General features: G+C 29.0%; 1 protein-coding gene across 13 annotated transcripts in view; it reads left to right on the top strand.

The window, feature by feature from the left end:
* The window catches only part of LOC122518261 (potassium channel subfamily T member 2), a 124687-nt gene that overhangs the window by 77179 nt on the left and 23258 nt on the right, over window positions 1-24250 (top strand). For 11 of the 13 annotated variants that reach the window (XM_043637080.1, XM_043637073.1, XM_043637069.1 and 8 more), the window contains 6 exons: window positions 10715-10794; window positions 13736-13835; window positions 14728-14926; window positions 21435-21509; window positions 23450-23533; window positions 23636-23730. In XM_043637080.1, coding sequence (XP_043493015.1) covers window positions 10715-10794; window positions 13736-13835; window positions 14728-14926; window positions 21435-21509; window positions 23450-23533; window positions 23636-23730 — 633 coding nt within the window. The remainder of the gene's footprint in view (window positions 1-10714; window positions 10795-13735; window positions 13836-14727; window positions 14927-21434; window positions 21510-23449; window positions 23534-23635; window positions 23731-24250) is intronic. The other 2 variants (XM_043637071.1, XM_043637070.1) reach the window with 2 other exon arrangements.

Here is a 24250-nt window from a genome sequence, read left to right as displayed (position 1 = left end):
ACCCTTTATTCTTCTTTTATTCCTTCTCTTTCTCTTCTTCCATATTTTTTTTATTATTATTTTTTTTTTATTATCTTCCTTTCTCTCTTTCTCTCTTTTTGTTTCTATAATTTCTGTTTTCTCTGCAATTAATACAGATGAAAAGATTATAATACGATATAAAAGGCGTATTATTTTTTATTCAGAAAATATAAAAATGAAACGCGACATTTTTCGCCCACGTTTGTTAATGTCATCTAATGATACCGTTTCTAATTACGCTTATCTTGATTTGAAAATTTAGCTTACGACTAATCCCCGCCAACCGTATCATCTATTTTTAGGATTTTATTTTTTTTCCTTATCGATCCTACGTTACTTTTACGCGTAAGTAAAGATACATTCTTTTTTTTTTTCTTTTTTGTTCACAGATTTTTCATCTATCTTTAGAGATCACCGAACGAAATTCTAAATCGAAAATTTTCTTCTATTTTATATTTAATAGAAATTTTCTTACTAAGTATATCATTTAATAATAATTTATGCTTTTCAATCGATCATGGTATCGATATTTAATGAAACTTTCGACGTTTCGTCATCGTTGGTTTATAAATAGTAACAACCAATTTGGTGTTTCGAAATGTATATACCTTTCTTCCTTTCCTATCACTTTTATATTGTTTGAACTAGTTATTATAGGTAAAGACTATACGTCGAAAGATAGCTATGACAATGGTATTGTAAAAACTTATTACGGTGCAAGGTTGAACTGTTTTATTTGAATGCATCTGCTATTTTCTATTGACGACTAGGATATTTTATGTATATTCGAAAAATAACACACACACAAAAAACACAAAGAATATTATATAAAATTATTATAAATTAATTATTAATTATTAATTATTTTAAATTATTAAAAAAAAATTATTATTATTAATTATTAATTATTATTAATATTAATATTATAATTATATAATATTATTTAAAAAAGGAAAAATGGGTGTGAGAGAAAATGATTAATCGAATGATCTGGTTTTGTTTCTTTTTTTTTTCTTTTTTTTTATCATCTTTCCTTTCGATTATTATAAATATAAAACGTTTATTTGCAAAAGATTTGTTTTGATTTGACACGATTTTCAAATAGATCTTTAAAACATTAATCCTATTCGTCGCGTCATCGTCTACATTTATAAACATGATCACTATACTTCTATACTTTCAACCATGATCATGAATTATTCGAGAGTTTTCACGTGTACGATTCCGACTCAATGTTATGAACATCGATTGGGCTTATCTCTCCTATGAAATATCAGTGCGAGAATATTTCGTTTTAAAAAATTTGTTTACTGAAATATAGATCATTTAAATAGTAGAATTATTCGAACAAATTTATTTACTTTCTCATATGGTTTTATTATTAAAGAAGATTAATTATTCAAAATAGTATGAAATTATTTAAAAACACAAAATAACAAGATAATTAAAATAATATATATGAGCCGTTTATTTTGAAAGTGGCCTAACTCCATTTTTCATTTTTTTCCGGTTACCCACGGTAACATTTACAGCTTCAAATTATCTGTCAATAAAGCATTTAAGATTTTTTATATTCCGAGTAAATACGGTAATTCTGGACACATAAGTTTTCAGAGTTAGTTGAATCACTGAACCGTTTATTTTGAAAGTGGCCTAACTCCATTAGGAGTAGAGATTTTGGTGTGGTAGAAATGGCATTAAAAAAAAATAATTTACTGTTTGTCCCCCGAGAATATTACAATATTATCAAAAAGTGTCGGAAAGGTAATGAGACAAGAAGATTTTGTATGAACAAAATTATTAGAAGACGCAATTTTTAAAAGGGTCAAGAATTCTAACGGAGAACCAATAAACTGGTTAAAAATATGTTGGATGCGTTTTGTCAAAAATGAATAAGATTTTCTATAAGACATCAATGAATGAGAACGAAAATTTGAAAGTCCTGAATTTAATACCACGTCGGGGTAGACCAAGAAAGTTCGAAAATATTGTATTGACACCACTGTATAAAAATATAAGACAAATTACAAGCGCAAAATTCAAGGACATAATTGACTTATTACGATATATACCACCGGAACATCATGATTTCTTTAAATCCCTTTCACATACACAAAATGTAGATGAGTAGAAAATTGTTTTGTAATTTATGTTTGTAAAAAATATTTTGAATCGCATAATTTATGTTTTTAAAGTGTTACAAAGATATGTAAAATAAAATAAGTATTGTTTTTTCTCAATTTGAAGAATCTTAAATTATGTTGAATGAACTGCGGTTCCTTCAAATTTTATAACGAATCTGGTTGTTAATTTTGAAAGTGGCCTAACTCCATTCTTGGTAAGAAAACACATATTATTCACTTAATAATTGCCATTATTTTAATAGGAACTGTAAATTGAACACCTTTAGATACACTTAAGCAACATAACTCATTGTTATTCTTTACGTATATTTTGAATTGCATTGAAACGCAAACCTTTAAATATCTCAATTTAAGGTTATATGGAGTTAGGCTACTTTCAAAATAAGCGGCTCATATAATATTATGGAGTAGAATTAATTATATTATTAATATATATAATTAGTTATATATATAATTATATATATATATATAACTATTATTATATTATATTATTATTATTATTATATTATTATATATTTAATTAATTAATTATAATATATATAATTTATAGAGTAGAATTATTTAACAAATAATTTAATGTTTCTTTGCCTTTACTATTAAAGAAGATTAATAATTAATCAAAAGTAATATGAAATTATTTGAAAATGAAATAACGAGAACATCGAGTTACTCTGTTGAATTTTTATATTAAAAAAAGGAACATGCACTTCATCGAATCAAAAGTAACATTTATAAACGATTGGAGTTGACATTGTACTTTTTTGTTATTTACAAAGTAACCCCCTTAAAACGAAAAAGGATAAAGCACAATCGTGCGTGGGGTTGGTGTGGGGGTGGGGGACTATGTTTCATTTAAATGACAAACACCCAATCGATTATCGAAGAAACATGTTTTGCGTCGAATAAAATGAAATTACCTTTATACGTTGCTCGTTATTCGTAACCAATTTCTCCGGTTTGTTGTAGACACTTTACAAATACTCGTTCGAACCGATCGGTAGTAGACAGATGCATCCTCGTTAAATCGTTTTCAATCACCCGTCCGAGAACAACCCTGCCACGTGACTCGTAACGTTTTGTTGACCTATCACAGAGGGAATCCCTTTTTCCTCTTCAGCCAATCCGTTTATATCACGGGAGAACGAAGTAACGTCAAATATGTGACAAATCTTCAACGTCGTGAATGTTACTCTAACGGTGAATTAAAAATCAAACTGCGTTACGAAAAAGTAAGAGCTAAAATATAGGTTCGACAATTACCATTGGGTATTGTTGTTAACAAATAAAATTATATTTAAATATAATAAACAATTATTGATTATGTGCTTAGGTTTTCAATGTAATATAATAATCAAACGTGCTCATAATTATGAAAATGGTCTAATTTTATATAATATTGAAATGACAAACATTATCTAAAGGTTCATTTTTCATGATATTGTAAAAATTATATTGAATTCATTTAATTTAAAATAATATAGTATGAAATAAGTAATAAATTTATTTTATTTTTTAATTTTCACTTAGACCACTTTCAAAATTATGAGCACAAATATAAATGCCAAATTTTCCTGATTTGGAATGTTCAATTTTCCGTGATACTTGTTCAAGTAAGCATTGATTACTGAAAGAGTAGATACTTCAGTCGTGAAAGAAGAAAAAGAAGATTATTTTTGACAATATCATGAAAATTACATTGAATTAATTTAATTTAAAATAATATAGTATAAAATAACTAATAAATTTATTTTCTTTTTTAATTTTCACTTAGACCACTTTCATAATTATGAGCACAAATATAAATGCCAAATGTTTCTGATTGAAATATTCCATTTTCTGTGATACTTGTTCAAGTAAGCATTGATTACTGAAATAGTAGATACTTCAGTCGTGAAAGAAGAAAAAGAAGATTATTTTTGACAATATCGTGAAAATTACATTGAATTAATTTAATTTAAAATAATATGGTATGAAATAACTAATAAACTTATTTTCTTTTTTAATTTTCACTTAGACCACTTTCATAATTATGAGCACAAATATAAATGCCAAATTTTCCTGATTTGGAATGTTCAATTTTCTGTGATACTTGTTCAAGTAAGCATTGATTACTGAAAGAGTAGATACTTCCGTCGTGAAAAAAGAAGAAGAAGATCATTTCTGACAATATCGTGAAAATTATATTAAATTCATTTAATTTAAAATAATATGGTATGAAATAATTAATAAATTTATTTTATTTTTTAATTTTCACTTAGACCACTTTCATAATTATGAGCACAAATATAAATGCCAAATTTTCCTGATTTGGAATGTTCAATTTTCTGTGATACTTGTTCAAGTAAGCATTGATTACTGAAAGAGTAGATACTTCAGTCGTGAAAGAAGAAAAAGAAGATTATTTTTGACAATATCGTGAAAATTACATTGAATTCATTTAATTTAAAATAATTTGGTATGAAATAAGTAATAAACTTATTTTATTTTTTAATTTTCACTTAGACCACTTTCATAATTATGAGCACAAATATAAATGCCAAATGTTTCTGATTGAAATATTCAATTTTCTGTGATAACATTATGAACATACTTGTTCAAGCAAGCATTGGTTACTGAAAGAGTAGATACTTCCGTCTTGAAAGAAGAAGAAGAAGAAGAAGAAGGAAGTGCACGACAACTCGATGTAATATTTCGCTTGTGTAAGTGGTTTGCTCGAAGCAAAGTTCGTGCGTGAATAGCAAGCAAGTTAGATAGGTACCTTCGTGGCATCGTCGAACAAAACAGCACGCAGTTAGTGTCGAGTTGTCGTATACTGGGTCATACCTGACCGATCGATGTTGCTGCAGGTAAATATAAACGATCGATTGTTTAACAAGCTGCAGTCAAGATGGCCTGCCATTGAACGGGATCCTTCGCATAATTGAGCAACCTACTCTAGGGTTCGATATTACAGCATACCGCACAATCTACAGACCACTGATGTTAATGTTTACCATCCTGTAACTTTTTCGAGTATCGATATTTTCTTCTTGTTCTACGAAATATTCATAATTATCATAAACTTTGATAAGAATAAACTTTAGATTTTGCAAATAGATTTTATAAACGATTGCTATGTTGCAAAGAAATTTTCTTTTCTTTTCTTTTCTTCCTTCCTTTACTTTTAATCGTGTCATGCCGATCCAACAATTCTACGTGAAATTATACTTGAAATTATTCGCGATAAAGTTTTCTCGTTTCCCCGTGGTCTCTCGGATACTTAATTATTATCATCGCGTGTCTCGCATTATGATTCTGTCGAGAACTCGACTTCTGCATGCTTATATATATATATATATTCTATGTGAGCATGCGCTAGCTAACGTAAGTCATTTTTTTCTTCCGTTGTATCAAACCGAGTACGAAGTGCATATAAATTACAGCTACAGATATTGCATGTTGATAGAACTCATTGAAACGTGTTGGATCTATAAGGCTATGCAGACTGATACAAACTTCTTATCTATGCAATTTAATGGAACTTATCGAAAGGTGTATAAAATATAAAAAGCGTAAGATTCACATAATTAATTAAAAAAAAACAAAAACACACGGGTGTGTGTATACTTATATAGAAGTTATACTTCATTGGTGTGTATTATTAACAAAACAAAAGAGCAAATAATTAAACTTTTACAATTAACATATACATAAAATATTTTGATGTATTTTATGTATGTTTTATATTCATCTAATTAATTTTGTGTCGATGTACATCGTAAAAATTTATTCTCATGATTTTTTCCCTAACGCGAGACAAAAGAAGTATAAATTCCAAAAAGTATATTCTATCAATATTTCAATCAAATGCGACCGAAAATAAATCAAATCAAATTGATCGAATTGTTTATTCATTCTGCGGGATGCCAAACTTAAATAGGCGTTCGTGAGGAGATTGGACGGTGGGCCCTGGATAGCTCAGTGGTTAAAAAGCAGCCGCCCGGAAATAGAAAGCGGAAGATCCGGGTTCGAATCCCGGTCGTCCAGTCAGTCCAACGGCCCAATTTTTTCACGAATCCTACAATTCTAACTGCACAAATATCGTATTCGATTTAGAACTATTCTGTTGTAAATCTGTTAAATAACGTTTTACACAGTATTAAACATTTTAATATTGGCAATTAATGAAATAGCTTTATCGATTGTTACAGCCAGGCATTTGTAAAATGGGAATATATATGCGTAGTTGATTATTACAAGTTAATTGAAAAATATAATTACATTGAAAATAGCGATCAATTTATGATAATAATTTTAATATAAAAAAATTTAATGAAATCCTTGTACTAGATTCGTTCGAATTTTCATATTTAGATAAAAAACATTCCAACGTATTTTGCACTTTCAAAGAAATGACAAAAGTAAACTAGGGAATAACGTTTACGATCGAAGAAATGAAAGAACAACTGTGAAACTGAGGATACAACGTAGTTGGAATCGTTTCCCCTATTTCGATTTATAGATTGGCTTATTCTTCCTAGTGTTTTAAGTTCAAATAAAATGGAGTACTGTTAGAAAGGGTGTTGGTTAGTATTTCCTTCGTCGAATGGAGGACATTCGTATGTTGTTATTTTCTTTACGAATCCAACAAGAAAAAAGCAACAATGTTAAAGAGAAAAAAGAAGAAACGAAAAGATAAAACAGAAGTATTAGAAAATGTAGAAAAATCTTCGTTATGATAGCAAATAATTCAACTAAACGAAATTATTTTTCTAATATTTTCTTTTATACGTAAATTCGAGACACGTTTATGTTAATCGATCAGATGTCGATGTGTGTCAGAAGATCAATCGAATTTTTCAATTCTAAGACATTCCAACAAATTTCGGCGAATCTACTCTCGTTTGCGAAATAACCACCACCCCCAACCGTATCGGGGAGGAAGCGAAAAACAATTTTCAGATGAAAGATAAGAACGGTGGAAAAGAAAGTAGTAGAAAACGGAAAGACAAATTGCGGATAGAGGTGAAAAACATTTCTTTGAATTTATATAAATCGCCTCGAGTGATATCTCAAATTGGAAATAAAGAGGAATCGTTGCTATAGAAATCCCGTACAATATTTTCTTCCTTTTAATGAAAAAGAAAGACACCGCGTAACGTTGAATAAAGTTTAGAAAAGATACGAAAGAATATGATCAGCTGTTTTAATCGAAGATTAATCTGTTAATTAGTTTAATCAAAATAATATAAATTAAATAAAAAAAAAAATAGAATAAACAAAAAAAATAATCACACGTTACAAAAACAATGAATTACATATTATTATTTGTGGTTAACATTTAATTATTATTACATATTTATTAATTATTTATATTTATTATTAAACATTATTGAATAATTGACGTTCCTTAATCCCATTTTGACAAATCGAAATAAATTTCGTGTTGCATGTATGTATGAGATTTTTCATAGACGATTCATATACGGGTCGTTACGTTTAAAGGAAAGAATTAAACAGAGTATCGTTCACGGAAAAGGTATACCGGTCAGTACCAAGCGACAGGAAACGGGCTAACATTGTTCGAGAAACTCGTTATTGTGGGGATTGACCTTTCACTGGTAACCGAAACGAAACCGCATAGCCATTAATCTTGTTATAGAGAAAGAATTTTCATGACGCCTCGTTTGCTATGACTTTACACGTATCTACCACTAGAAACGTTATATGAAACGAAATCTAAGGAATACAAAATAAAATCGAAATAAATTTACTATTTAAAGACCAGTCAAAGAATTAACTGACTTTTTTATTTGGTGAACAATACACCAAGCTGGTTGACTAACTTCATCCTATTAAATTTGTGTCAACTTGAAAAATAAAATTAAATAAAAATAGGCAAAATATAAATAAATAAAAAAACTCTCTCTCGGAATGGTCTGAGAAAAGTTTTTTGTCAGTATTTAACGTTATTAAACGAGGCAAAAAGTTAAGAAGAAGAATGAACGAAGCCCGGTGCGCTTTTCTTCGGCTCCGTAATCGGTGAATGTGTGGATAAAGAGATCATTAATCTTCCCCAAGGTTGGTTTGAGTTAACCAACGGCCAGGAACCGCACAACTTCTTTTCCTTTATCCGATATCCCAACCCCAATACTCTCTAAGATTAGCGACATAGAGTTTTATTTTTCTAGCTATTCATTCCTGGGACGCGAATCCCGGAAAACGTGCCAAAAAATACAAGGGTTGAAAATAAAACGCGAGTCACCATCGGTCTAGGTTGGTTAGTTTTCTTTCGTATCTTTTTTCATTCTCAATTCTTCGTACGAAATCTCGATTAAACGTCGGTGTGTAAAAATATCTAATAAATGAAGAAAAAAAGAAAGGAAAAAATATAGAGGGTAAAAAACACACGATGGCGAATACTTATCGTTGTTAATGCTCGCGTATTTAATATGCGTTCCTTTAGAAACGTTATAATAGCAACCATCCAATGCCGCAAATCAGGCACACCCCAGAACGTACTGAAACGCACATGCACTTTATCGCGATCTTTTACAGTAATTGCATCGTACAGTAATATATCATCTGTTACATCTTGCCCGGATTTTTCCATAAAGTTTTCTTCCACTCTTCTACCATTCTTGCTCAGGAAACTCTAGGAATAATAATTAGTAATTGCGTGTTTATTTATAAAGAAAAAAATAATAATAATAATAAAGTAGCAAGAATAAAAGTTAGAAAAAAAAAGTTTGTCATTTGGTAAGGGGGAAAAAGGGATGCATGTCTGAGGTCTGGTAAGAATGACGTTAAATATGTAGGTCAAAGAATGAGTTCAACGTAACCGGAAAGGATCGCGTATATGCTCACCACGTCGACCAGTTGTCGACGTTGCCCAAGTGACGTCACGTAACACTATTCTCAGTGACGTTACTGCATTACCTGCACTAAGAATAGAACTCTCGTGTTATATATAATGAGAAGGAAAGTGTACTACTATCATTGATTCAATGCAATTGGTTCTTACTTTATATCCCTTTTTCCTATGATTAAGTAATGCTTGTCCCAAAAGCCTGATCAATTATTTCACAGAAATGCTATGGTATTCATTGAACCATGAAATTCGATCGATATTGATGCTATGCACAGGGAAATGCAGTTACACGTATTCCGAAGTAAAACTGAAATTTTCTAAAATTCCATTACTTCGAATCGTGGTATCTGTGACGTCATATTTGGAATTTTTTTTATCAAAAACTACCATGCAAAGGTTCTGTACGAACGATTGACCCGTACAAAAAGGATTGTACCGAAGATATGACATTTACTATTGGCGTGAAAACTTATTGAATTCGTAATAATAACAATAATAAAGTATTCGTAATAATAAAAATAATAAAGTATCTGTGACATATGTCATATTTTTGAAATTTTTCTATCAAAAACTACCATGCAAAAGGTTTTGTATGAACGATTGACCCGTACAAAAAGGATTGTACCGAAGATATGGCATTTACTATTGGCGTGAAAACTTATTGAATTCGTAATAATAAAAATAATAAAGTATTCGTAATAATAAAATAATAAAGTATCTGTGACATATGTCATATTTTTGAAATTTTTCTATCAAAAACTACCACGCAAAGGTTTGTATGAACGATTGACCCGTACAAAAAGGATTGTACCGAAGATATGACATTTACTATTGGCGTGAAAACTTATTGAATTCCTAATAATAATAATAATAAAGTATTCGTAATAATAAAAATAATAAAGTATCTGTGACATATGTCATATTTTTGAAATTTTTCTATCAAAAACTACCATGCAAAGGTTTTGTATGAACGATTGACCCGTACAAAAAGGATTGTATCGAAGATATGACATTTACTATTGGCGTAAAAACTTATTGAATTCGTAATAATAACAATAATAAAGTATTCGTAATAATAAAAATAATAAAGTATCTGTGACATATGTCATATTTTTGAAATTTTTCTATCAAAAACTACCATGCAAAGGTTTTGTACGAACGATTGACCCGTACAAAAAGGATTGTACCGAAGATATGACATTTACTATTGGCGTGAAAACTTATTAAATTCGTAATAATAACAATAATAAAGTATTCGTAATAATAAAAATAATAAAGTATCTGTGACATATGTCATATTTTTGAAATTTTTCTATCAAAAACTACCATGCAAAGGTTTTGTATGAACGATTGACCCGTACAAAAAGGATTGTATCGAAGATATGACATTTACTATTGGCGTGAAAACTTATTTAATTCGTAATAATAATAATAATAAAGTCTTCGTAATAATAAAAATAATAAAGTATCTGTGACATATGTCATATTTTTGAAATTTTTCTATCAAAAACTACCATGCAAAGGTTTTGTATGAACGATTGACCCGTACAAAAAAGATTGTACCGAAGATATGACATTTACTATTGGCGTGAAAACTTATTGAATTCGTAATAATAAAAAGAAGGAAGGAAAAAAAAACCACTTCATTGTATATTGCTCTAACGATTGTGAATCTATTTTTTTGTTCTGTTTGTTACAGAGTTCGCGTCGAGTATTACGTTAACGAGAATACCTTCAAGGAACGGCTTCAGTTATATTTCATCAAGAACCAACGATCGAGTGAGTTAATCCATTCTACGATTCCATTTCTAATTGCTACACTTTTTCCATCCTCCTACGCACGTTTGTAGAAATGTTAGCGTTGATTTGTGAAATCCGTTAATTCGTGAAATAACTAACTATTCAATGTATTCATATGAAATCATATCTAATCAATATTATTTTCTATTAAAAGTAAGATAATAAATATAATATTACGTTTATAATATCTTAAATATAAATAGAATATATTAGAGTATTCAAATAATTGTTAATTAATCAATAGAAGTATCTAATGTTGTTTAAAAGCTCAAAGTATATGTTTTGTGTACCGTTTTCCTCGAAATCTATCGTTGAACTGAGTATTTTTACTGAATATTGTTTACATGATTTTTCTAACGTTCTGATTTTAGAATTTTGTTCATTTTTATGGTATCCTAATTAAATAACAATGCAATTTTTTTACTTATATGTTACTTATAATACAATTCATTTGTTAATAAATTAATTCATTAATAATTAAACCCCGAGAAAATGGAAATTTCGTACGGGTGTATAAATGTAAGTATTAAATGCATATACGATCGTGATTAGAAAGTGAATTAGAATATCGAGTCCATTGTAAGGATTTATCAATGATCTATTAATATAAATTCTAATCGGATTTATTCGAATAGGAAAGGAGACCAAACCATTTCGTATTTTATCAGAGAAATCACTCGGTCGTAATAACGCGAACGCATCAATGGCCACGAATTTCAGGCCTAAATTCTGCCTAAATGTGATACTGCTTTTAGTATTTCGTAATATTACCTATCTGTTATCAACGTTTCACAATCGTAAAGCATAGAAATCGTCATCGTATTCGCATTAACCTTACCGCAACGAGTAGTCATCGCATGGGTCGTGACCACGTCGATATAAAAGCTCGTCAAATATTTGATTACGCGAAATTTGATCGAGAATAAAGATAATCGGAGAATATATATATATATAGTTTGCTTTAACTTGATATTCTAGGGTTTTTAAAAGTAACTATTATTTCAATGCAATAATCGAGAATACCTTTGCATAAATTATCTGCTTGATTTCGTGACAATAAATAAAACCCTTCGTGTTTGTGATCTTATTTTTCTACTTTAATTTATATTTTTATAACAACTAATAAATTATACTATTATAATAGTAATATTGATTAGGTTACTCAACGTGTTTTTATAATTCATCGAAAGCAGCATAAATTTAGTATTATTTTAACCCTTATTTCGTGACAATAAATAAAACCCTTCGTATTTGTGATCTTATTTTTTCTATTTTAATTTATATTTTTATATCAACTAATAAATTATACTATTATAATAGTAATATTGATTAGGTTACTCAACGTGTTTCTATAATTCATCGAAAGCAGCATAAATTTAGTATTATTTTAACCCTTATTTCGTGACAATAAATAAAACCCTTCGTATTTGTGATTTTATTTTTCTATTTTAATTTATATTTTTATATCAACTAATAAATTATACTATTATAATAGTAATATTGATTAGGTTACTCAACGTGTTTTTATAATTCATCGAAAGCATAAATTTAGTATTATTTTAACGCACCAATCGAATACGTTTTCAATATCATACGTCAAATCTGCCAATAGGGATCAACATTCGAACCGTTTTTTATTTCTAAATATTTCAAAAATATAATATCTTGTGTCGAGTGATATAATTGACAAGACTCTAATAAAACGTTTGTTTCTCGATGCGTGTCGATTAATTTTACAAAATTCTTCTTCGATATTAAACGATTTGATTAAACGATTAATCAAATATTCATAGAATGTTAATTCGAATAATTTGCTCACCCCTCTTTCGTATTTCCACCCCCTTTTTCTGTCTCTCTCTTTTTTCTTTTTCCTAACAACAAATAAATACGATTAATCTCGTAATATTCGTATTACAATGTTCACAATTTTCCCCTTTTTTTACGTTATAACGAATCTTTGTAATTTAACACAGATCATCAAGTATGACACTTTTTTTTTTTTGCGATGACACGTTGAACTATAATTCTAATATCGCACGTTGCGTTTGCCAACGGACAGATTCTATTATCGTAGATTTTTCATACGCGAGATACAATTCACCGCGAACAAAGTATTTTGACAATTAATTATTCGTTTGTATTATAGTATAGATACACGTTAGGTGTATAAAAATAAAAAAACAAAAACAAATAAAAGAGATACTAATTAATTCGTTGAATCGTGACGTATTGAGTCGCACGGAAATAAAAAAAAAGATAAAAAAGCACATTTTGTTCGACGATACAATTCTCTTTTATGGGAGGTGGGGGGTTGGGGTGTGGGGTGAGGAATACAGGTGTAAGGGAAATAAATAATTATTATTTCGAAACGGGTAACACATTTAACGAGCTCTCGTCGTTCGTAATATGAATATTCGATGAATTTTTCTAATGACAGAGATGATCCTCTCGAACACAATTGATGATTATTATTATTTTACTTTGAATACGCGATACTTTTTCATGATTACATTTGTTTCTATCGTTAAACATTTATTCGAGCTTATCGTTGTTTTTCGTATATTTGTTTGTTTGTTTGTTTGTTTGTCAAAAGATTCAAATGCCACGATGGCAAACCATTTCGAATGCTTCTTGCCAGTGGCAGCAGCCAATAGCAGATATCACAAGGAAGTTGTTTTGTCGCACCTTGCAAGGGCCAATACCTTTACCTACGCGTTACAGAAACACGATATTGATTTCAATCGATATTCCTGCCACTCTTAGTTTTCTTTCAAAACTTCCATTTCGCTTAAACTCCCACCCCACCCCTACCCCCACCCCCATTCCATTCCATATACGAACACAAAATCTTATCTTTTTTTTCTATAGAAAAATCGTTCTCCCTAGATTGATATTGTTTCCTTTTTTTATTTCATTTCAGGTTTAAGAATACGACTGGCCAATCTTTTCTTCAAACTTCTGACATGTTTCCTTTACATATTCCGAGTTATAATCGACAACGATCCGACCTTCGCAGCATGGTGAGTTCTATTATCTTTGTTCTTATTTCTTTTTATTTTGTTTTTTTTAAATCGATGATAAATAAATAAATAAAATTTGGAGGAAATGATTTGCAAGAAAATAAACGAGAGAGCCCTTCATTCGTGTAACACGAACGTGTTTTTCTTTTCTTTAATTTTTTCTTTTTTTTCTAATCAAATCCCGTTCGGTAATCTCGTAGTTGAAATAGATAATAGAAAAATAAAATCATGTGGAAGGGGGATTAACCCCCAAAAAAAAGAAAAAAAAAGAAGAAAAAGATCTCCTATTCTTTCCTACGGGGATTTCATTAAATACCTTAATCGACCCTTTAGGACAATTCGGTTCGGAGAATCCTCGAACCGGTAATCTTCATTTCTCGTCTAAAAACGAAATAGCGTACTTAAAGGAAAATGCTTCCCTTTTTAACCTAGAATCGAGGGTAGGCTATTCCTGTTCACGATCTTAACGCAATATTCATGCGCGATTACGATACTTTGTTGCAATGCAACATCGCGGCTGCAGAATAAGAGTCCGAGATAAGATTGCAGCCAACAGTAGCAGCAATAGCAGCAGCAGCCAGTAGGAAAACGTTTTAGCATCTTATTGCTCGACCGTGTAAAAGCTCCCTTACTTTCCCACCCCCTCCCCCCTTACTTCCCCCTTCCCAAAAGCATATTCCCCAAAGTATTTTCCCATTGGTGGTTGCTTTTCCTTTTACAATCCTTTTTATTCTTTTTTCTTTCTTTTGATTTTTTTTCCATATTCCCGTTGTTTCTTTTTTCCACACCCTCTCTACCCCCCGCCCCCAACCCCCAGCCCCATACTAGACACTTCCCATTTTACCTAAACAATTTTTTGTTTTTTTTTTTTTTTGCTCTTTCTTTCTTTCAGTTACGGATGTATGCCAGGAAACAAAACGGAATTTCTGGCGTCCCAAAATTTAACCGAAGAAGAATTTCAGGAACACCCTACCATCAATTGGGACGCAATCCTATGGGTAAGAAGGCCGTTGGAACTTTGGATCGTACAGGTGATCCTAGCTATGGTTTCGCTCACGGAAGCCTTGTTACTTGCTTATCTTGGCTACAAGGTACGTGTCTTTCGTTTTATTTTATCTACGCGTTTGATATCCGTTTATGGTTTCTCTCTCTCTCTCTTTCTCTTTCTTTCTCTTTTTTTTCTTCTTCTTCTTCTTTATCTCTCTTTCCATCTCTTTGGCTGTTCGTCGTCGTCGTTGCATGGAAGATCTTTCCTGTCGCTTTCGTGCTGATAATACAAGAATTTTTGTATATTGATTTCTCTTTTTCTTTTTTTTTTGGTTTTCTTTTTTATTGCAACGAAGAATTAATTATTGGAATTCTTTTTTTTTTCTTGTTTTTTTTTTTTCTTTATACACAATTTTGATTCGATACATATCACCGTAATTACACAACGAATTATTAATTATATATATATATATGTAATTTATATTATTAATAAATTTAATAATATAAAAATATTAATATTGAAAAATATTAATTAAAATATTAATAATATATAATATTAATAATATATATATATATATTTATTCGAATCCGTTATTATTAATTATATTAATTATATAATATACATTATATATATATATATATTTATATTATTATATTTATATTTTATAATATACTTACACGCGATAATTTTTAACACTTTCACTCTGTTAGTTAAAATATTTCAATTTTCTTTTACAACGATAATCAATACGATATTTGAAACGCTTTGACGCTTTTTGCCGATTAATAATTGGCCGTCGTCGTTCTGCAATTTCCCATCGTCATATTATTATTCGTATCATATTAATATTTCATTACACCGATTTATCATATTGAAAATATTCATTCTAAAACTCGTAAAAAGATTTGAAATATGAAATGAAGTATCGCTTATCGACATCGGATCGTTGTTTGAAAATGTGATTATTGTAAATCATGCCGGTTGAACGAATTCGAATGTATTACAACGGAAAATCTCATTATATCGTAATTATACGAATCCAACGGATTAATCTGAATTCAACGAAGTGATTTCTGACTATTTAATCACCAGGTTAGTTTGTTGAGTTAATTGGAGCGGCGGTTAGGTGGAAAATCGAATGAACCTATGTATGTGAGTGTGTGAGAGAGAGAGAGAGAGAACACGCATAACGGTGTTCTCGTTTCTCCGATGCTACTTACGATTCCGTTTGCGATTCGTGAAGCTTTACCTGAAACGATTCCATCCGGAATCTGTAGGTATATTCGAAAGACGGGCCTGGGTTTAAAGGTAGGAAAAGAAAAGGTTGTTGATACCGGGGTTGATGCTGAGTGGTGGTGGTGGTGGTGGTGGTGGTACTGCTGAAAGGAAATTCTTAAATGGCAAAGCACGTCGGAAACGTTCGCGTCATAAATACCTTGAGCTATCTTGCTGTTAATCAAGCAACACTATAACGTGTCGGACGTATATTTAGTACTAAATCTACCAACACAAAATGTATACTTATTTCTAACGTGACCAGTCAAATGATCGCTTTACAAAAATATATATATTTTCATATAGAATGAAATTGTGTAGTCCAATTGGATAAAGAACAATATAATATACAATAAATATACATAACAATATACATAATATTAATATACATAATAATATACATAAATAATATACATAACAAACAATAAAATATTTTTCTATTGTATCTAAATAATAAATAAATGTATATTTATTACGCAGTTTACAAATTGCAGGATTTTTATAAATTACAATATGTGGTATTTGGTAATTTGATTTGTCATGCGGTGGATTTATTTATTTATTTATTTGATAATATTTTATTGACCCTAGAACCTAAGATCCCTAAAGGCCATTAATTACAGTGTAATACAATATAATATATAAGTGAAACAAAATGGAAAAATTAAAATTATGTAATTATTATTAAACTTATCATTATAATAGTAGTAACACACACAAAGTAGATAAAAGTATACTGGTTTTTAATAGTAGTATATAGTAGTATTGGCTCAAAGAGAACAATATATTTTTTTCTATTGTATTTAAATAATAAATAAATGTACATTTATTACGCAGTTTACAAATTGCAGGATTTTTATAAATTACAGGACGTGGTATTTGGTAATTTGATTTGTCATGCGGTGGATTTATTTATTTATTTATTTAATAATATTTTATTGACCCTAGAACCTAAGTTCCCTAAAGGCCATTAATTACAGTGTAATACAATATAACATATAACTGAAACAAAACGGAAAAATTAAAATTAAATATTGTAAAAATTATAAAATATAAATTAAAACTGTAAAAATAAAATTAAATATTGTTAAAATTATGTAATTATTATTAAACTTATCATTATAACAGTAGTAACGCAAACAAAGTAGATAAAAGTATAAAGAATATAATAGATAAAAGTATACTGATTCTTAATAGTAGTATATAGTAGTATTGGCTCAAAGCAACAAACATATGGTTAAAAACAAAACAAACAAACAAATTTCTTTTTTTTTTTTAATTAAATCATAAGTCACAAAACACGTTGAATGTCTCTGCCAATAAAGTGTTAGATTAAAGATTCTAATCCAATGTCCTAAACTTTCGAAAGATTTTAAAGGTATGAAGATTAACTATAGTTATATATCCCCTTCTCCCCCCCCCCACCACCCAACATCCAAATATCTTGCTAATGTATATACGTTCTTACGTATATATATCTGTGTATGTATTAGTGGGCCATCGCGTGTCTCTCGCTAAACGCATTTCCACCTGTCGCTTACGATTCCCCTAAGTTTCTCATTTCGCTTGCCTTCGTTGCTCGGAGAATTCGAGTGAGACTTTACGTCTTGTAAGTGGAAACTTGCACCTCGTTAATCGAGTTAGACGCAACCAAGCGTAATGCGATTAAACGTCTTGGAAATATTTCTCGATATTCACTCGAAAACGGGGTGGGGATAAGGGGGGAGGGGATTATATTCTCGTAGAATACCTTGCCCTAAAACTAATCAAGATCTCTTTATTTTAGAATATTTTATTCTAATAAATATCGATGTGATGTGTGTGTGTGTTTGTGTGTGTGTGTATTTTGAAACATAGCGTGAACGAAATGTATTTTCTGTATTGTATTCGAAGTATCAATTGAATATTTTGAAAATTATTGTTAATGGGATACGTATATGGAATTGTTATAAAATCGTTTGTTTTTTTTTTGTTAATAATATAAATATTTGAAAATTATTATTAGTATCAATGAATTTTATTTGTAATGAAAAATATTCGATGAAATTTATTTATTTTTTTTTTTTGTAAGAGGATAGATATTCTTATTTCATTCATTTTTCAAGCATTTATAAAATCGTTTTGCTTTTTTTTTTGTTAATAATAGAAATATTTGAAAATTATTATTAGGATCAATGAATTTATTTGTAATGAAAAATATTCGATGAAATTTTTTTATTTTTTTGTAAAAGGATAGATATTCTTATTTCATTCATTTTTCAAGCATTTATAAATCGATTTTGTTTTTTTTGTTAATAATAGAAATATTTGAAAATTATTATTAGTATCAATGAATTTTATTTGTAATGAAAAATATTTGATGAAATTTATTTAATTCTTTTGTAAGAAGATAGATATTCTTATTTCATTCATTTTTCAAGCATTTAATTTATCTTACTTATTTCTCAACACGCATAACGAATGTTAGTTTTAAATGAAATTCATCGATTCTCGCAAAAGTTCAAGATTTTAAGCGTCCTACCTGACGCACTAACTACTAGACATGGTAAACTTTCATTCTCCTGAGACTGATTCAGTTCGTTCAATCTTCCTATCTTATTCTTATTCTTCTTCTTCTTCTTCTTCTTTATTTTCTTATTGTAGAAGTTTAAACAGGCGATTCGAAAAAAAATGAGAAATTTAAGCTAATGTCGTTGGAATAGTTTGACGCATAATTTCTAACCAACTCGTTCTAACAATGAAACATGCAAAACGTAATTGTTCGATTCGTATTACGAGATACGAGCTATTTTCATTTTTCATGAAATAATTAATTTAATTAATCAACACACAAAAGGTATTATTTTAAATTTAACGAATAAACAAATTAAAGAAATTTTATTTGAAATGAAAAATCTGATAATCACAATAAATTAATTAAATATATAAATGTTTAGGACGAAAAATATTAATAAATAAATAAGAACAATTTCTCTAATAAATCCAATATCGATAGTATTCCAAATCTGACATGGAAGATTTGTTTTAGAAAAATCCATCATAGTTGTGTCTGTCTCTCGTACGAACGTGAAAGGAAAAATCTTGAACGTTTTAAAACGTTAAACCGAACTATCCAGGAAAAAGAATCGACCCATCGGAAGGAGCTTTTGCTTTAGCTAGCTTACTTGCAAGCCTGAAAGCTTTACGATGGATAACTGAAAATCTACACCGAGGTCTTGCATATAAATGAAAATTTTACCAATGTTCAAGTACAACGTGTCGTCGAGAAACAAATCTTTTTTTTTCTCCCCTATATAATAATATTTTTATTTCAATATTCTATACACATTTTTCGATTTTGTTTCATCCATATATGTGCTCATAATTATGAAAGTGGTCTGAGTCAAAATTACAAAAAAAAAAAAAATGAATTTATTAGTTATTTCACACCACATTATTTTAAATTAAATGAATTTAATTTTCACGATATTGTCAAAAATGAATTACTAGATAGTGTTTGTTATTTCAATATTATAAAGAATTCATTTAATGTTCAAATGTAATATCTCGAAACAAGAAATATATGACTTAAACCACTTTCATAATTATGGGCACATATTTCATTAATTACGTTTATTCAAACTATAAATATAATACTGATAGTAAAATCAAATAAATATAAATAAACAAAAATTAATTAAAGTATAAAAAAGATGCATAATAATAAAGATAAGTATAAATAATAAATATTATATGTACATAAAATAATATAAAAATAAATAAATTAATTAATTAAAATATAAAAAAGAAAAAAAAACAAGACATTAAATAAAAAGACTATAATAAATATATTTACAGAATAATAAATAAAATTAATATATATGTATATGTATAATAAATATAAATTACAATAAATTATATATATACATATATGTAAAATTTATCGTAATTAAAATATACGCATATTTCCTATTTGTTTGTTAAAAAAAAGGAGTCAGTAGTTTCGTTAAATAAAAAAGAAAAACCGAGGAAAAAAGAATGTCCCTTAGGAGAGAACGATAATATGAATTTTTCTTCGCAAAGTGCACGTTCTGGATGGACAAAAAAAAAAGTAATAAAAAACACATTCAGCAAGGAGATCTATTAAATCATTCAAAACGAAAAAAAATCCATTAAGAAGAGAAAAGTCATTGTTTCTTGTTTTCCTTTTTTTCTTTTTTTTCTCTTTGTTAAATAATATGAATAAAAGAAAAAGATGTCCTGTTCAGGTATGACGATTCACATGAACAAATTGCAATTTATTTCGTTGATATTTTCGCGTATTATGTTATACAGAAATTTGTTCCTACGGGAGACTTGAATAATTAAAATCGACGATTGCACGTTCGGTTGTTTATTCGATGGTTATTAATAAAAATAATAAAAAAGAAAAAGAAAATATAATAGAAAGAAAAAGAAAATTGACGAGAGAACGAAAGGATCGATCAAAAATTCTATCCAAAATCTGACTTTGACGGATGGAAAGGTGTATAGTGCGGTTAAAAGTTAACGTTTAGTTACAAAGTACAAACATTCGAAGTACGGAAAAGTTTTAAAAGAGATTGTTCTTAATTCTACGCGACAAAATTTTCAAATATTCATATTCGCGCGTGTATTTTACTCGTTTTTTAAAATAATCAAATTCAAATATCGTTCCCTGTATCGCTTTTGAGAAATAAATGAACCCGTTTTAATATTTTCGTTTATTTTGTTGTCGTTGGTCGTCGATAAAAACGTCATTTCTCGGGGGGGGGGGGAAATAAATAATGGACTAGGGTCATTATTTATTTCAAATTGAAATATATTTCAACTTAAGGTATTACCAGGCAAGTTTTTTAACGTTGAAAAAAGTATAACAATATTTATTCGCAGCTATTTCGTAGAACAGATACACCACCACCACCACCAGCAGCACCACACCTCTAGTTGTCTAGAAACGAAAGTCATAACAAATTTTTTTGTTGTTCAAAAGGATGAATCGATACTTTGACTGCAACAAAAAGTTAGACGAGAATAGAAAATACGAATATCCAACGGGGAACAAACACCGGGCTTGCACGCAAATTCTTTGCTTTTTTTTTATTTCTTTCATACGTGTAAATTGATCGCGTGTTTTATTTATAAACACGAAGACAAACAAAATTAACGTAATTAAAATGAATAATCATTATTCGTATTATTAACATTTCGGGATAAAATAGAGAAAGTGCAGGACGACGTAATTAAAAGTGCTATGCTGTTGAACGTTTTGATTCTTAATCATTCCTATTGATAACATTGTCGCTGGGTATGTTGAGCTGTCTTCCTAATGTCCACAGGGTAACGTCTGGCAGCAGCTTCTATCATTCCACTTCATATTGGAGTTAGTCAACACTATACCATTCACGATTACGGTAAGTCATGTTAGTTTTTCTTTCTAAGAAGTTAATAGGTGTTGTAATACCTTCATCAAGTTGGCAAGATCGAATAATACTCGATCGATTCGTAAGATATATTTTTTTTTTCTATGAATTAGTAGTATAGAATTAGGATCATCGATGTATCACCCTTCCCTTCCCCCTCCCCTCCCCCAACATAACTATTGTATCTTCTTATTCGTGTTAAACAAAATCATGATATTGCATCGATCGATTCGTACGATATTATTTTTTTTTCTATGAATTAGTAGCATAGAATTAGGATCATCAATGTATCACCCTTCCCTTCCCCCTTCTCTCCCTCACCCCTTCCCACTCCTTCCCCCGCCATAACTATTGTATCTTCTTATTCGTGTTAAACAAAATCATGATATTGCATCGATCAATTCGTAAGATATAATTTTTTTTTCTATGAACTAGTAGAATAGAATTAGGATCATCGATGTATCACCCTTCCCTACCCTTCCCCTACCCCTTCACTCCTCCAACATAACTATTGTATCTTCTTATTCGTGTTAAACGAAATCATGATATTGCATCGATCGATTCGTAAGATATAATTTTTTTTCTATGAACTAGTAGCATAGAATTAGGATCATCGATGTATCACCCTTCCCCCTCCCTTCCACTCCCCACCCCCCAACATAACTATTGTATCTTCTTATTCGTGTTAAACAAAATCATGATATTGCATCGATCAATTCGTAAGATATAATTTTTTTTTCTATGAATTAGTAGTATAGAATTAGGATCATCGATGTATCACCCTTCCCTTCCCCTCCCCTCTCCCTACCTTCCCCTTCCCACTCCTCCCCTAACATAACTATTGTATCTTCTTATTCGTGTTAAACGAAATCATGATATTGCATCGATCTCCCAAAAGGATTAACCTTTATCTCCTCGCGAACGTTATATATAACGACATTACGTGCTATATCTCTATTGTGCTTTTGAATTTAATTAGTTTAACCTCATTAATTTAACCTCATGCTTTACGGCGGCGACAACGTTTCCCAACCGTACGGTACCTGCTACCTGATTCATTATACTTTAGAAAAGTGCTTATAATATATTTAATATATATATGTATGAGTGTATATTTAAACAATTATTATGAAAAGTAGGTTTATCAAATTTATCAATTTTTCACGTATAAATAAAACTGCATACATTATTGTATAATATATATATATATATATATATATATATGTATGAGTGTATATTGAAACAATTATTATCAAAAGTAGGTTTATTAAATTTATCAATTTTTCACGTATAAATAAAACTGCATACATTATTGTATAATATATATATATGTATGAGTGTATATTGAAACAATTATTATCAAAAGAAGGTTTATTAAATTTATCAATTTTCACGTATAAATAAAACTGCACACATTATTGTATAATATATATATTTATGAGTGTATATTTCAACAATTATTATCAAAAGTAGGTTTATTAAATTTATCAATTTTTCACGTATAAATAAAACTGCATACATTATTGTATAATATATATATATATATATATATATATGAGTGTATATTTAAACAATTATTATCAAAAGTAGGTTTATCAAATTTATCAATTTTTCACGTATAAATAAAACTGCATACATTATTGTATAATATATATATGTATGAGTGTATATTTAAACAATTATTATGAAAAGTAGGTTTATTAAATTTATCAATTTTTCACGTATAAATAAAACTGCATACATTATTGTATAATATATATATATATATATTTTGTATATTTTTTAATTACTTAGACATTTAGAATATCTCAATGTTTCCAGTAAATAACGTGGAATTGCATTACAACAGAATAAACACGTTTGTAAACGTTTCTGTAAATAATTCATTTATAAATTTTGATAATCATCATATTTTAAAAATATGATTTCAGTTACTATACCCACCAATGAGAAATCTCTTCATCCCGGTATTCTTAAATTGTTGGTTGGCCAAACATTCGTTGGAGAATATGTTTGTAAGTAGTTTCATATTTCCAATAAAAATCAATTGGACGCAATGAAAGATATTTTCTGTACTAATAATAATAATAATAATAATTGTTTGTTTATACTTTCAGAATGATTTACACAGAGCCATGCAAAAATCTCAGTCAGCCTTGAGTCAACAATTAATGATTCTTAGTGCAACGTTACTGTGCCTTGTCTTTACTAGGTGAGCATTACAATTTATTTTAATAATATTTTTGTATTTCGAATAAGAAACAAGTATTAGTAGGATTGATAATATAAACGATTAATATTACTTTTTCATGAGTATTCTACAATAAATAATATTTGAATAATCTTGAATAATCTTGAATAATTATTGAAGAAACTTTCAGTGTGTCTTTTTATGTGTGTGAGGAAGAGAGAGAAAGAGAGAGAGAATTCATTTTATTTAACACGACGACATAGCATTCGAGAAATAAATTTTCAATGAATCAGTATATACAGTAAGATAAAATGCAAAATGAATTTTGTTTGTTTGTTGGGAGACATTATTCATGTATATTTCTTGTTCACTAACACAACATTAAAAAAAGGGAAATAAATGTTGATAATCGATCTTATCGAAATTCAATCGAATCGTAGAAATCCTTGAAAATATATCTGACAAAAGAAACAAACAAATACAATCGAACGAATACTTTATTCTTTCTTTCTTTTGATCGTTCATCGAATACCATTTAATT

This window comes from Polistes fuscatus, unplaced genomic scaffold (genome assembly GCF_010416935.1).
Source record: "Polistes fuscatus isolate 324 unplaced genomic scaffold, CU_Pfus_HIC Scaffold24, whole genome shotgun sequence".
NCBI lineage: Eukaryota > Metazoa > Arthropoda > Insecta > Hymenoptera > Vespidae > Polistes > Polistes fuscatus.
The sequence above is the reverse complement of the archived record's forward strand: the minus strand, read 5'-3'. Positions and strand labels throughout refer to the sequence as shown.